This window comes from Anoplophora glabripennis, unplaced genomic scaffold (assembly GCF_000390285.2).
Source record: "Anoplophora glabripennis isolate ALB-LARVAE unplaced genomic scaffold, Agla_2.0 scaffold108, whole genome shotgun sequence".
Classification (NCBI taxonomy): domain Eukaryota; kingdom Metazoa; phylum Arthropoda; class Insecta; order Coleoptera; family Cerambycidae; genus Anoplophora; species Anoplophora glabripennis.
In genome coordinates, this window is record NW_019416209.1 from 412552 (window position 1) to 427935 (window position 15384).

The window sequence follows — 15384 nt, forward strand, 5'->3', positions numbered from 1 at the left end:
CGGCAGTAAGTGGAGGACTTACCGTATTGGGATTGTATTGAACCGGGCCCAAGCTGCAGGCGTCGCACTTTATTCTGTAGACGGTGTCGGACCTGCCGCCCAGATTTTCCGGCTGGAGCCAGCTTAGGGCCACGTTCGACTGGTCGACGAAGGTGACCGTCAAGTTCTGGGGTGCCGATGGCGGTTCTGACAAAAAAAATACGTTTTATTTCAATACGATTCATGATATACGCAAATCGTTTAAAAACATAGTGAAGATTTTTATATTTATGTAATTTCACAATCTACTAATTTCATATGTTACAAAATACAATACAAAAGTTGAGAGCTGATGGTATGATACGAGCTCGACGATTTGGTGCATAAGTAAGGCGGAGAGGTGGGGGAAGCTATTAAATAATTTCGTTAGTACATTAAATGCCCTGCTTTAGGCCTTCATTACTAAAAATATTCCAAAATGTTTCGTCCTTCGAGCTATGCCCAGAAAATTCATAAATTTATTAAACGTTTTCTTGGTTTATATTGCCAAGGAACAGAGGGCGATAAAATATTGCGTTTGTTGAAAGATTTTATCGGCTGGTTTTTCTGTTACTCTAAAATACATATTGAAAATCAAACGTATAAAAGAAATTGACTCTTACAGCTGCCAGACTGGGTATTTTTATTATACGAGTATGTGTGTGTGTGGTCTTTAATAAACGATTTTGATTATCGGAGACCTAAGTAGAAAACAACATTAAAAATGTCTTATACCTTGAGCGGAGACCAATAAATTCAAAACATTATTAAACATTTACCTGATTATGATATGTTAAAAATGTAAGAAAATATTGCATTTTGCGATTGATTCTATTGCGCAGTAGATGCTATTACTCTAAAAGACATATTGAGAGTCAAATACTTAAATGAAAAGAACAGTTACAGCTGCTGTACTAGGTATTTTTATTGCAGGATCTAATTTTTGTGTTCAATCTGCCAATATTCTAATGTGTGTGATCAATAATAAACAAGTTTGACTATCGGGAACCTAAGTAGAAAAAATGTAGATAATCGTACATGAAACAACATTAAAAATGTCTTATTTTTTGAGCATAGCCAAATAAATTCAAAAAATTATTAAACATATACCCGATTATGATATGCTAGAAAAGTAGGTAAGAAAATATTGCATTTTGCGATTGATTCTGTTGCGCAGTAGATGCCATTACTCTAAAAGACATATTGAGAGTCAAATACTTAAATGAAAAGAACAGTTACAGCTGCCGTACTGGGTATTTTTATCGCAGGATCTAATTTTTGTGTTCAATCTGCCAATATTCTAATGTGTGTGATCAATAATAAACAAGTTTGACTATCGGGAACCTAAGTAGAAAAAATGTAGATAATCGTACATGAAACAACATTAAAAATGTCTTATTTTTTAAGCAGAGCCCAATAAATTAAAAAAATTATTAAACATTTACCCGATTATGATATGCTAGAAAAGTAGGTGAGAAAATATTGCATTTTGCGATTGATTCTGTTGCGCAGTAAATGCTATTACTCTGAAAGACATATTGACAGTCAAATATTTAAATGTAACGGACAGTTACAGCTGCCATACTGGGTATTTTTATTGCATGATCTAATTTTTGTGTTCAATCTGCCAATATGCTGATGTGTGTGATCCATAATACACAATTTTGATTATCGGAAACCTAAGTAGAAAAAAATGTAGATAATCATACATGAAACAACATTTAAAATTATTCCTTGAGCGGAGCTCAATAAATTCGAAAAATTATTAAACATTCACCCGATTATGATATGTTAGAAAAATAGGTAAGAAAATATTGCATTTTGCGATTGATTCTGTTGCGCAGTAGATGCTATTACCCTAAAAGACATATTGAGAGTCAAATACTTAAATGTAACGGACAGTTACAGCTGCCATACCAGATATTTTTATTTCATTTACATATTTTAATTTTTATGTTCAATGTACTTTTCATAAAAAAAACTACTTCACTTACGTGTGCAAGACATGTTCTTAGGGTCGGTGGCCGCCCGGAAGTACCCCGGATTGCACTGGCACTCCGTCAAACCGTAGTCTGGGCCTTGAGAGTGGGGCGGGCATGGAAGACAAGGACCATCACCTGTTTCAGCCTTATAAGTTTCCCTTTGACACACTAAAACCGATAAAAAGTCAAGTAAACGTCACAAGAATCAAATATACCATGGGTCTCGGGAGGTATCCTTGAGGTACCCCGAAAACTCACCGTTGCAAGTCTGCTTTTCCATGTCGGGCTGGAAGCCCGCTTTGCACTTGCAGCCTCCAGTGGGCAGCGTCCACTTCCCGTCCCCCTTGCAGAGGTAGGTGGGGGTTCCCCCTACCACCTCGGCGTTGCTGACGCACGTACCGGTGGCCTGCTCGATTATGACGATTTCTTTGCCGGTGGGGGTCGAGGGGAACCGGGCAAAGTTCACTGTTACCTCTGGACAGACTATGTAGTAGATCTGACAAAAAAATGCAATAAAAAACCTTTTGAACTCGATATTTTGAAGGATATTCGCAAAGTAAGTAACTTCGATGGCAAGTATAATGGATTTGCACAGTAATTTAATGAATTTGTGCACAGTAACAACTTATTAGGTATTTTGATTTTATTTGCTCAGTATATAAATGCCAGATGCTAAGTATAATACATAAATGCACAATAAATGTAAATTAGTGAACAAAAAAAATTAAATATAACTTTTTTGCCCAAAGGTTATAAAATGTTAGGAATTTTAACTTTTTTTTTAATGGTTTTTACTGTTTTATTGGTTTGTATTGTTTGTTTTGATAAACAAAGGAATTTTGTCGAGTCTGGGTCGAGATGAACGTAATAAATGATTGTTTCTCAGATATTTTTCTGCTTACTTTAATAGCTAGGAGGGAGATGCAGGCGCCCTGATCTCTGAAGGCAAAATACACCCCTTTCTTAGTGACAGGGATGCTCTTCACTTCGGTGTTTATGTTGACTTCGCTGTTGGAGTTGAACCTACCCTCACCAGCTGCAATTCGACCTAAAAGAAAAATAATGGTCATTTCATAAACGAAAGAAAATTGAAAGCATTGATGTTGTTACTATTTGCATATTTCAAAAATGGTACAATACAGAAGTTGGCGGAACATAAAAAGTAAGACCTTTTTTTCCCTATGAGACTATTGTTTTTTGTTATTGAGACACGTGACACTAAAAAATATATTTTAAGATCCACTTTTGAGTCAAAAACAGTGTGTGTAACACTTGTTATTTTTAAAAGTATTGTAATAATGCGAATCAATATATATTTTATTATGAAATGAAACTATCGTGGTTGCTTTGAATCAGGCCTCAGCTGTTCACACGAAATGCACCAGCCAAGTATTTATGTGCCCTTGAGATAATGTAATTTATGGGTATATACAAAGATGTAGCTCAAGATGCCGAAACAGAGAGGGTGTTCTTTGAGACAGTGGTGCCTGGCCAGCGTCCGAATAAGGTCGGTTATTATATCTGTGTGCTAGCTTGAATATATTTGTTTAATAATTTGTGAATTTGTGAGTAACATGCCATACTCGTTTATGTTTTTGAAAACCCCAGGGCATGCCACGTGTTCCCGGTCTTTATGGCTGTGGTTCCTTCAAAGTGTGTCTTGTAAGTTCTACGGGGTCTTACATGCGCTTTGATTGACACATACTGGGTGTGGCATAATAATAATAATAGTGTGACACACACCCGGTAGTTGGGATGCTTACTAGTTGACGTCCGGGGGAGCCTTGACTTATTTCAGGTGACACTAGCTAGTTGTTGAAGAAATAATGATACACAGTTGCTAATTAATGTAATGGAAACATATGGAAGGATATACCTTGAATCCTAAGGTTAGGGGGAGTGTAACCCCCTGGTGAGTTACCTATTTATTTGTTTTTATTGACAGAACAGTAATTTTGTTATTTGTTTCATATACCCTCTTAATTTCTGACGAATGACCCGGCTGTTGTCGAGATAACTGCTTTGTGATGACCCATGTATAAAAGGTAACAATACCAACAATAACATCTATGTTACATGTGTTTATTGAAATTGGGTACAATTAAGTTTTTGAGGATGACAAATGGGTTAGTATTATTAGCTAATCATGTTTTTTTCTCTCAAAGTAAACCTCAAATTACAACAGACATGTGAGATAAGAAAGTCAACTTGTTAGGTCGCAATTTAAAAGTTGATATTAGCTACTCAGAGTGTTACAGTTATAGTGAACATGTTTTTTTACAAAAATTTCTAATAACTTTTACAGTTGTCGAGATATCGATTTTAAATTTGGTCTTTCAAAAAAAAATTAGCCCCCACGTCCTTTTTGAAGCTACCCTGTATAAGTTCTAAGAAGACAAGTATTCGAATTTATCGCATTCTAAAAACTCCTATCTGGTTCCTTGAACAAATATTGATTCTAAACCTCATTAAGGCTAATAAAACAACTAATGAACGTCTCGAAATTTAACAGCTCTCCGTTTTGAAAGCGATCCGACCACATGGACGGGCAAACAATAGTGATTCTCAAAATCGCCCAAGTTCAACGCTCAATGAAGATTCTGTATTTATTTTGTTGGATAGTTGCCACACTCCCAGGCGAGCGTCTCAAATTAAATTAACAGCAATTCGTGTTAAGTTACGAGCACGCACAAATGATTAATCTAATCGATGTTCTATACAGGGTCGGGCATTTTACAGTTCAAAAAAATAATAATAGTGGGAAATTGGAATTATTATTATTTTTTAAATTATTGAAACAATAAGCTCAAGATCACATTAAAACGCAACATTCTGTTTCACCGGCTGTGATTGGTGTAATTGTTGTTTTTCATAACTGAAACTACATACAGGGTGTCTCACGGTGACCGGCCCATTAGAATTATTTCAAACTATTTCGATTTGAATTTTGAAAATTTGAGATACTGGGTTTCGGGCATGCCCTTCTCAACTAAAATAATGGCGTCCACGTACCACTTCCGGTTATGCCGGAAGTCGCCATCAACTTGCTTATTTTAAATAGAACACCCTATATATTATTGCAATTTTGGATTCTACGTGTAATTTTAGGTGGACTTTTATGAAGTTTCCCTGTTCCTAAATTTAACCGTTTTCGAGATATTTAATTTTTTTCAAAGAAATGGAGAGAAACAGTGACCATGTGTATTTTATAGTAAGAAAGATAAAGCAACAATATTTATAAGGAGGATAGCTAGACCCCTAAGCTTTCCATCCATACTTTGAAAGTGGCTTAATTGCATACAGGGTGCTAGAAATGTAATGCCGAGTTTAGTTAACTTCAAACCTTCGTAAGTCGGTTTTTCTAAATGGAACACCCTGTATGTTTTTCTATTGTATTCTGATACACAATTTTATTCTCTTTCGAACGGTATCAGGGTTCCCTATACCTATCTCTTCTAGTTTTTAAGTCATCTACTATTTTGTGTGTAATCACCTAAAATCATGTAATTTCTTGCGAGGATAGCTGTGGAATTTTTAGCAAAACTTCAAAACAAACAACTGAACTGTCACCAGTTATATATTATTATTTATTCACAGACGTTGCAATGGGATTCTAAGCTGAACATTTACAGTTTTTAATGAGACATATCCCAATTTTCCACCAATGAGCAGAATAAAGTTAAGAATTCTAAAAAATCAACTTCATACATAAGTAATACACAATTTTAATTATGTATGTTGATAATAATAATGCACTAAGATAAAAAAAAATACTTAAAAAATGTCATAAGTGTTCAATATGACCCCCATTAACAGCTAGAAGAGATAGTTATAGGGAACCCTGATACCGTTTGAAAGAGAATAAAATTGTGTCAGAATATAGAAAAACATACAGGGTGTTCCATTAAAAAAACGACTTATGAAGGTTTGAACTTAACTCGGCAAAAAATTTCTAGCACCCTGTATGCAATTAAGCCACTTTGAAAGTATGGATATGAAGCTTAGGGGTCTAGCTATCCCCCCAATAAATATTGTTGCTTTATCTTTCTTACTATAAAATACATATGGTTTGAAGCTAGTCACTGTTTCTCTCCATTTTTTTGAAAATAATTAAATATCTCGAAAACGGTTAATTTTAGGAATAGGTAAACTTCATAAATGTCCACCTAAAATAACACGTAGAATCCAAAGTTGCAATAATATATAGGGTGTTCCATTTAAAATAAGCGAGTTGATGGCGACTTCCGGTATAACCGGAAGTGGTATGTGGACGCCATTATTTTAGTTGAGAAGGGCATGCCCGAAAACCCGGTATCCCAAATTTTCAAAATTCAAATCGAAGTAGTCTCTGAAATAATTCTAATTCACCGTGAGACAATCTGAACAAAATTGCGTTATAGTCTGTTTGGAAATGAAAGAGAGTAATAAAACCCCGAGATAAGAACCGGCCATGGGCGTGGTAATATTTCGTTTCAGGTAATTATCGGGTAACACTAATGCTAATTCCGTGACGAAGGGAGGAATATTTATTATCTAGACGAAACTTGGATCAACGAGGGATATACTGTAACAAAAGTATGGCAAGATAAAAATGTAAAAAGTTTTCGACAAGCATTTTTGGATGGACTTTCAACAGGGTTCAAGGCACCTTCAGGTAAAGAACGAAGATTAATAGTGACACACATAGGTAGTGCCAGTGGTTTTGTAGATGGCGGTTTACTTTTATTTGAATCTAAAAATACAGGTGACTATCACGAAGACATGAACGCAGATGTTTTCGAAGAGTAATTTACACAGATGTTGGATCTTATTCCTTCGGGGTCTATAACTGTCATGGATAATGCCAGTTACCATTCACGGCAGACCGAGCGGACGCCTACGACTGCTTGGAGGAAAGCCGATATAATTCAATGGTTATCCGGAAAAAACATTTCTTTTGAAACAAATATGGTGAAAAAGGAACTTTTGACACTTGTCAATCTTAATAAAGATCAGAAAAAATATGTTATCGATGAAATGACAACAAATCGCCAAATAACGGTACTACGGTTACCACCTTATCACTGTGAACTTAACCCAATCGAATTAGTCTGGGCGCAGGTAAAAGGAGATGTAGCACGAAATAATACGACGTTTAAATTAAGTGACGTGAAAATTTTGTTAAAAAATTCCTTGGAACGAGTAACTGCAGATAACTGGCAAAGATGTATACATCATGTACAAAAAGAAGAGGAGAAAATGTGGGAACTCGATAATTTAATTGACGTTACTATGGAACCTATCGTTATCAATCTAGGAGACGAAGATAATTTATCAGAATATTCAGAGGATGAATTTTAATATACCTACTTTTTTATTTTCTTTATTGTACATTTATACACTACATTTACTCACCATAATTTGAATTTTCAAAATACATATATTTTTGTGTGGAATAAAAGTCTATTCATTAAATTTAAATAAATATTTTGATAATAATATTGAATAATTTTATTTGAATTACTAAAAACCCTCTCAACCCGCTTATGATGCTTAAAGTAGCCTCATGTTTTGAAATGCTGTTTTTATATTGTTTACTTATAAGAGAAATGGACCGAGAAATTGAAGCGGCATAGACAAAGACGGATTGTCGGGGATTAAATTTTAGCTACCTGCTACAATTTAGTACAGTCCGATCGCACAAAGTTTTTTTAAAAGTACACCTCATCCTATACCGATAATACATAATATAAAAATATTGAATATAAGCACCAGTACTACATTTATTTACGATTTGCATACATAATAAGCTTTTATTACTCTCTTTCATTTCTAAACAGACTATAAATACTCAGTTTTGGCATTAATTAAAAACACAAATCTATAAATAATTCGAGAATACTTCACGGAATTTAAATTCGCATTGCAAAAAAATATATCTAATAATACGAAATTGGCTACATTTTTTAAGCGTCGAAAACAGTCGTCAAACGCCATCTTCTGACACGACGCGTAACTGTTACGACCATTAATAAATAGTTTTTTTCTTCCTGTACATAAAAATCGACCCGTAATTGTCTAATATCGATTAATAACAGCAATAATAAGTGCTATTTGTTCAAGATATACAATTTACAATAACCATTAAGTTAATGATTGCTATTAACCCAGCACGGTGGATTCGAATAGCTAAACTTATTTGACACATTAATTATAGAATATAGTATCTATCAGACTGCGGCAGTAGTATGTACCGATTATTTCAGATTTTTTTTTTGGAAGCAATTTGTACACTTCAGTCGCGCATGGTGATAAATCGTACAAATATTTAAATGAGCTCGTATTTCTAGCTAACAGATAGATATTCAATTAAACGTTGATATAATGCTTGTTACTGGTATAAATTTGTGCATTTCCGTTACAATTTTTTTAACTACCTGCCTTTTTTTGACAATATATCCTAAATTTCCAATTCGACGCCAATTCTGACTTGACACCTCAATTTTTTGAAGGTGTAAATCACATTCAATGCAACCTTGAAGCTTTTAATATGTTAAAATGGAATGGAAACATTTTTGTTTGTGGAAAGAAACAAAAATTCGCGCCCGTTCTATTATTCCGCACTTATCTGCTGAAACGTAACGTTTCTCTGAGTTCTGTTAATCTGATCTAAATTTTAGATACTTATCTAATTAATCTCTACACTTATCTCTTGTAGTCGCTACTGTTAAAAAGTGAAAGCCAATGTTACGAAAAAAAGTAAGTAACCTGATTGTAGCGAAGATTATCGAGCTCGGAACAGGTGTGACACATTTATACGTATTTAGAAAAAAAAAATTATATCATGAGCGTACCAGGAAGACAGAAATAAATACATAAATATAGTTGATTCAGAATCTTCAGTTAAGGAGACTGAAAGCAAAAGTAGATTTTTTTTAGAACAAACCACACGATTTTTTATGAGTAAAGTTTAGTCTGCGCAATTAAATTTTGTACAGGGTGTCCCAAAATTCGCGTCAATTGTGTTGGAATTAGTCATGATTTAATCAACATTGCTGTGAAAACAATGGCTGAAACTGCTGTCACAAATTTGTTTACATTTAGTTGCTATCTTCTTCTTAAAAAAAGTCACTCCACGAAGAAAAATAGAACAATACACATAATGACGGTTAAATAGGATAACCAAATATAGAAAATATTAAACAATTTTAATTGTAACTAATAAATAAAACAATAACTAACAGAACACAAAACAAAGTATAAAATTATGATTATTATTTTAAACAATTGTCGAAATGCATGCCTCCTACTTCTAAGCATTTATCCAATTTTTTCCGTTTGGAAACTTCCGTAAAACTTCTATTTAAAAATTTTTATTTTGTCGCTCTGTATCTCGAAAACAAGAGTTTTTTTGTCGTTATTATCACCCCTGTATTTACGGGAGATCTTTCAGAAACACCCTGTATAATTTTAGGTATTTTAAACTCGATTTTATTCAATATATATCACCCCCCCCCTTGAAGGAACCGATCCGCCCGAAAATTTATTGTCTAAAAATTCTAAAAATCTAAATAAAAGCACCCTAATATACGTATATACACACTTTGGTAGGAAATCAATAATTCTCACTTCTCTCTACAAAGTAAAAGTACTAATTGTAAGACTGATGTTCTGTAATTTTTATATTCGACAAAATTGGCAACACTGCATTCATTCAAAGCCAACGTATTGGGATCAGAACGCTTGCTCAATTGCCTCAGTCAGTTGAGAACTGTTGTTGTAGTGGCGTATTGAAATGAGTGCCGCTATTTCGAATCCCGCCACCCACATTGCGGACAAAACAATTCTGCGCCGTTTTCAAAACACTGTAAACCTTCCTCTGTTCCTTATTTTATTTCACAAACCCCACTTATCGGCATAGTTTCCATGCGAGCGGTTTTCCTATTGCGAAACCGTCGCAAACGTCGATCCGCTATAAAAATCCACATAAAACACTGGCACAGGGGTGATTAATTTATAACCTGTCTGTGAAAAAATGGCCGGCGATCGACGAACAATACGCGACTGTGTCACAATTTGCAGTGGATAAATCATAATGACAAGTTAATTAAACAAGTAATTGTGTCGCTGTTCGCCGCAGAAGGATAGCGAATAATTGTTTCGAAGGTATAAAATAATTTGCAATAAATAATTCAATGGGATTCTGTCACGAAGCGTACTAGCCATTTTTGCAGCAATTAACGCAAATCGAGCTTGAAAGGTTGCGAATTAACTGATTACGGGTAGCGGGATAGATTATTGCGATGGCAATGTAGCTGCAACTTAAAAGTATTGTCTGTAATTATTTATTTTTGTGGTACCTATTTTCAATTATTTTTTTATTTCATTAGGCATTTTTGACACAGTTAAAAAAAAATAAGTAAATAACTCCTGGTGTCAAAAAGGATCAGTTGTAGCTATTTATGTATCAAGGGCGACACAGGGCATAGTTATCCTAGTATCTCCCGTGGTGTATACAACGTTTTATTTTTTACTTAGACATCTGATTATATATTTATTTTAAATTTAATAATTAAATGTAAACGAGAATGAAAGTTTTTCAATATACAGTACGCGCCTAAAGTATGGAACAAATTCAGTAAAAACGAAACAATTTTTTTTTTTGGGAAAAATCCTCGAACAGGTCGATTTTTAATTTAAAAAATACATATTTTAGCATAAAATGCGATTTTCAACCGTCATTTGTCTTCGAGTAATGACGTCATCGACATTTTTTTAAATAGCAACCACGTATTGTTTTTCTTGATACTGAAAAATCGTTTCATTGTCGATCCGACAGTATTAAAATGTTGCCATCTTACATAGGAAAGTTTTCGAGTAAATGACGATTGAATGTTAGAAAACCCAAATCAATTAAAATAAAGCAAAAACGTTATCGTTATTTAGTTTTTCGAAATGTCTGAAGTTTTTTATGGATCACGTAGGTGTAAATATTTACAAAGTGTCACTGTCATACCGACTTTCTAAAATTATTGTTGAATTTAAAGTATTATGGCACATTTAACTGTCACACAAAGAATTGAAATTTTAATTCTTACCGTATGCGGGGATAAGACTAGAACGCAGCAGGAAGTTTGCGATTTATTTAATGAAAAACATCCAGATCGTCACATCAGCCAATCAACAGTCAGTAAGATAGAATCTAAATTTAGAGAAATTGGCAATGTTGTAGATATTCCAAAACTTGGAGGTCCAAGCGTTAGTGAAGATCACAAACAGAATATTTTGAAAAGTATGGTAGATAATCCTCATAATACTTCACGATTGGTTGCATTAAACAATGAAATTGTCAGATCACAGTGCTACGTATCCTGAGGCAGGAAAAATATCATCCCTACAAAATACAACTTGTGCAGGAACTCAATCAAGACGATCCCGACCACTGCTTACACTTTTGTGAAATTATTATGGATTTATGTCAACTAAATAGAGATTTACACCGGCAAATACTTTTTTCAGACGAGGCCATGTTTTGTCTTAATGGTACAGTGAACCGTCAAACTTGCAAGTATTGGAGTAGGGAAAATCCTCATTGGATGGCAGAGACACGTACCACCCAACATCCACAGAAATTAAATGTGTGGGCTGGAATAGTTGACAACAGAATAGTAGGGTATTTCTTCTTTGAAGGAACCCTTACAGGAGAAACATATTTAGAATTTTTACAAAATGATTTTGTTCCAGCGCTTGCAGTAATTTTTCCTAACGATAATGACCCTGATATTCCTGATGACACCATATGGTTTCAGCAAGACGGTGCACCTCCGTACTATGCGCGCCCTGTTCGAGATTTTCTGGACAATTGCTTTCCCAGGAGGTGGATCGGCAGACGATGACCGACGGAATGGTCCGCGAGATCCCCAGATCTTACATCCCTGGACTATTTCTTATGGGGCTACTTAAAGTCCAAAGTGTACGTTAATAGACCACATAATTTAGAAGAACTCCAAAATTGTATTATAGATGAAATACACAGAGTTACCCCAGAAATAATTCATAATGTGCAAGAAGAATTTCTACACAGACTTGCGTATTGTCAAGAAGTCGGTGGGTGGCAATTCGAACACTTAATTTAGGTAGAAAACTTAATGAATTGTATTTGCTTGACATAGGAATTGTTATTTTTTTAATGAATAAAATTTACGTTTNTTTTTCTACATATATATATATATATATCAAATATTAATGTTAGTAAACTTTGTACTTTCATTTGTCTTGTTTCATTTATACAAGGCACTTTTACTATTCTACCCTTGCAGAAAAGAAGGGTCAAAATGCGGAAGATAACATTTAATATTATTGTTTTCCTATTCTGTTTCTTAGTAATAAACAAGCTATATCGCCTAAGTGAAAAATAAAAACTATAATTGACTTACGTAAATTTTATAGCAAATCAAATATTTTTTATATCGCCATAGGCGTAGGTAAGGGCAGGTAAAGGTGTAGGTATTTATTGAAAAAAAAGGTCCGCCACTGATTTGCTTTCCCAATTCCTTAAGAAATATAAATTTAGACCCTTTCTATTTATCGACAGATTTTCGTAAATTTCTTTTGTTTTATAAAAGTCTTTTATTGTCCAACGCTGTACTATTTGCGGTTTTTTTATGAAAAAAATTGCGAAAATGATTAAGAATGTCTACTTCAGTGGTTTGAAGTAAACTGAAAACTCTATTGAGTAAAATTTAAGTTGCAAATAGAAAGTGTTTAACGGTTCTGATTCAGTTGCTCCGTCAGCATCGATAAATTTTCAAAAATAAATAAATGCCTCATGGTTAATAAACGAAACAAATCCAGCTTGAATTGCTCTCCATTTTTAAGAACACAAACCCAAAATCACTAATAAATTAACTACAATCACAATTAAATTAACGGAAAGATATCCTCGGACTCCTCTCGCGAGTACGCCTATTTGCCTGTGCCGACAGAATCGCCCGGAACCGAATAAACGCAACCCAATTGACGTCACGCACCAAGCACCAATGAAAGTATAGAATTTGCTGCAGCAGAGGAATATCTGGTGCATACATTCGTCCGTTATCTAATAAATCTATCAGTGTCTATACAGGATGCTAACAATATTATTGAAACAATTTATACAATTAAATTAATAATCAACACCCACAAAATAATAAAATAATGTTTTTCGTTTAATTTAACCAGTGTCTTTTTGGCACTTAGAAAACAAGTTTAAAATATCTATATATATTTTCGAAAAACAACATTTTTACAAAAAAAAAAATAATTACTTTGATAATCTTTAGGTGCATTGGCTTTGTACAATTTTATAAAGAATCTCAGCAAACCATACACTTATACCACTTCTGTATCGCCTTCTACTGGCTGCTGACCGCCCGGCAAGGCAGTCCTGTCGAATTTTTACGTTCGCAGCGTGACTTATGCTTATGGGCAGTTTTTGTGTCCCGATAGAAAAACACTGGTACGGATGATAACGACCCGACATAATGGGTCCCGGTTTATTTTCACGCCAAATAAAAAGTTAATATACGGCGTGTCAACAGGACGGTTAGCGGGGACGAGCGAACGCCCCGTTTGTTTGTATTGCTTTATCCAGGATTATATTTTTATGCCCTTCCGATTAGGTTCGGGAGCGAATGGTATTTAGTAGCCCAGAACTCTTAATATAGAACTCCGAACGCCTTGTATTACAGTTAAACCGCGTTGCCGCCATCTCTTGTTGACATACAGAAATAAATCGGGCGGTAAATTTAAATTATCTAGATGTAATGATCCATGAAAGTTATTTGTTTTCTTCTTCCAAATGTCGTCTACAAGGGCTATACGAGCGATGAGCGACTGAATACTGTGAAAATTCATTACGGAGTGTGTAGCTGAGATTGTGCGCAAATCACGTGGAATTTTCGGTAGAAGGAACACCGCGAACGGAAATAGAACAAAGTTAAAGGGCAAAATGATTTTTGTTGAGATAAAATCTCTTTTGCTCCAATTTTTTTCGTTAAATTTGATAATTTTACGTTGGAATAGATGATTTTACGACTAGTTAGACAGGTTTTTTGCTTGTTTTTTTTTTGAACGCAATGCTATAAGTTAAAACACCTCCAACGCGTTTCTGGTTGACTCAGTGAACATCCCCATGAAAAATTTACAATTTCCCATGCCCGGTGAAAAGTAAATTGGACTTACTTATCAATTTGTATCTGTCTGCGTCCCACGGGGGTGGCTCCCTCGTAGCTGCGTCGAACTCGTAGTAGAGAAGGCTGAAGGTCTCCTTGCAGGATAACGCGTTTCCTGTGAAGAGAAAAACAGTCAGTAAAGAAGGCAAAGCGATAACTTTGGTAAATTGTTTTACTCGGGGGGCTCTCCCGCGGCAGAGAGTTAAACTGAAAAAAAAAAACAGCTTCGCAAGACTGGTTAGTAAATATTCCTTTGTGCTGTGTGTGCTTTTTCGACAAATTTAGTTTAGAATTATATAAAACATTTTTAGCCCTGCACCCAGAAAAAGAAATACAGCCATAAAAATTTTTGATGAAGAAAATAAATGAAACCAACTTGAACCTTCCGGGAACGAACGTAATGTTATTAAGGAGGTATATCGGGGTCCGAGGGAAGTGAGGAGCGCAGGGGGGGTCCTATGCTTTTCTTATGGGACTAAAACCAGCTGCCAATTTGATAGAATTAAATTCTATTGAAATTATTTGCGATAATCATTATCTATATAGCAAAGATATCTACTCATATGCACATAGCATACATATTGACTAATTAACAACATAAAAATATCATACAGGTATTTAAGTAGTTTTAAATTATATTTAATGTACGTATAAAGACTATGTAGATGTGGCAACAGCGCTAATAATTGACTAGCAGTTGTACACACTGCGAACCTAAAGACCTCGGACATCGGCGATATTGCGCGTCAAATTCGGGTAAAGATGCGTACGCGTTCAAAAATGTATTGTGTGTAAACTATGTACAATATAATTATTATACAGAGTGACCCATTTGAAAGCGGGCCACCCTCATAACATTTTTATTTATGGAGCGATTTTGACGAATTTTTTTTTGAAATGTAGAGGGGGAAAAAGTGTATTTTGGGGCCAAGCGCCGTCCAGTTCTCTTTTAAACTAAGGCCTACTAGATCACATTCAGAGGCTGAAAAATCCAGAATCCATATTAGCGATTTTTTTAGAAAAAATCTACGTACGCCACTGGATTCGGCGTCCCCTGAAATGGATCTGTACCAAATTTCATGAAAAAATATTCAACATTAACGATTCTGCGGCTAAATTTCTGTCAAATTGTTTATTATGCATAAAGAAACTTTTTATCTAGTAACCCATGCGATAATAAATCAATCACAACA

General features: G+C 34.7%; 1 protein-coding gene across 3 annotated transcripts in view; it reads right to left on the reverse strand.

Annotated features, from left to right (window-relative positions):
* LOC108906588 (ephrin type-B receptor 1-B) overlaps positions 1-15384 on the reverse strand; it is a 319577-nt gene that overhangs the window by 16726 nt on the left and 287467 nt on the right. For all 3 annotated transcript variants that reach the window (XM_018709892.1, XM_018709891.1, XM_023454425.1), the window contains exons 6-10: positions 14202-14306; positions 2903-3048; positions 2259-2496; positions 2013-2168; positions 23-186 (exon numbers count right to left, since the gene is read on the reverse strand). In XM_018709892.1, coding sequence (XP_018565408.1) covers positions 23-186; positions 2013-2168; positions 2259-2496; positions 2903-3048; positions 14202-14306 — 809 coding nt within the window. The remainder of the gene's footprint in view (positions 1-22; positions 187-2012; positions 2169-2258; positions 2497-2902; positions 3049-14201; positions 14307-15384) is intronic.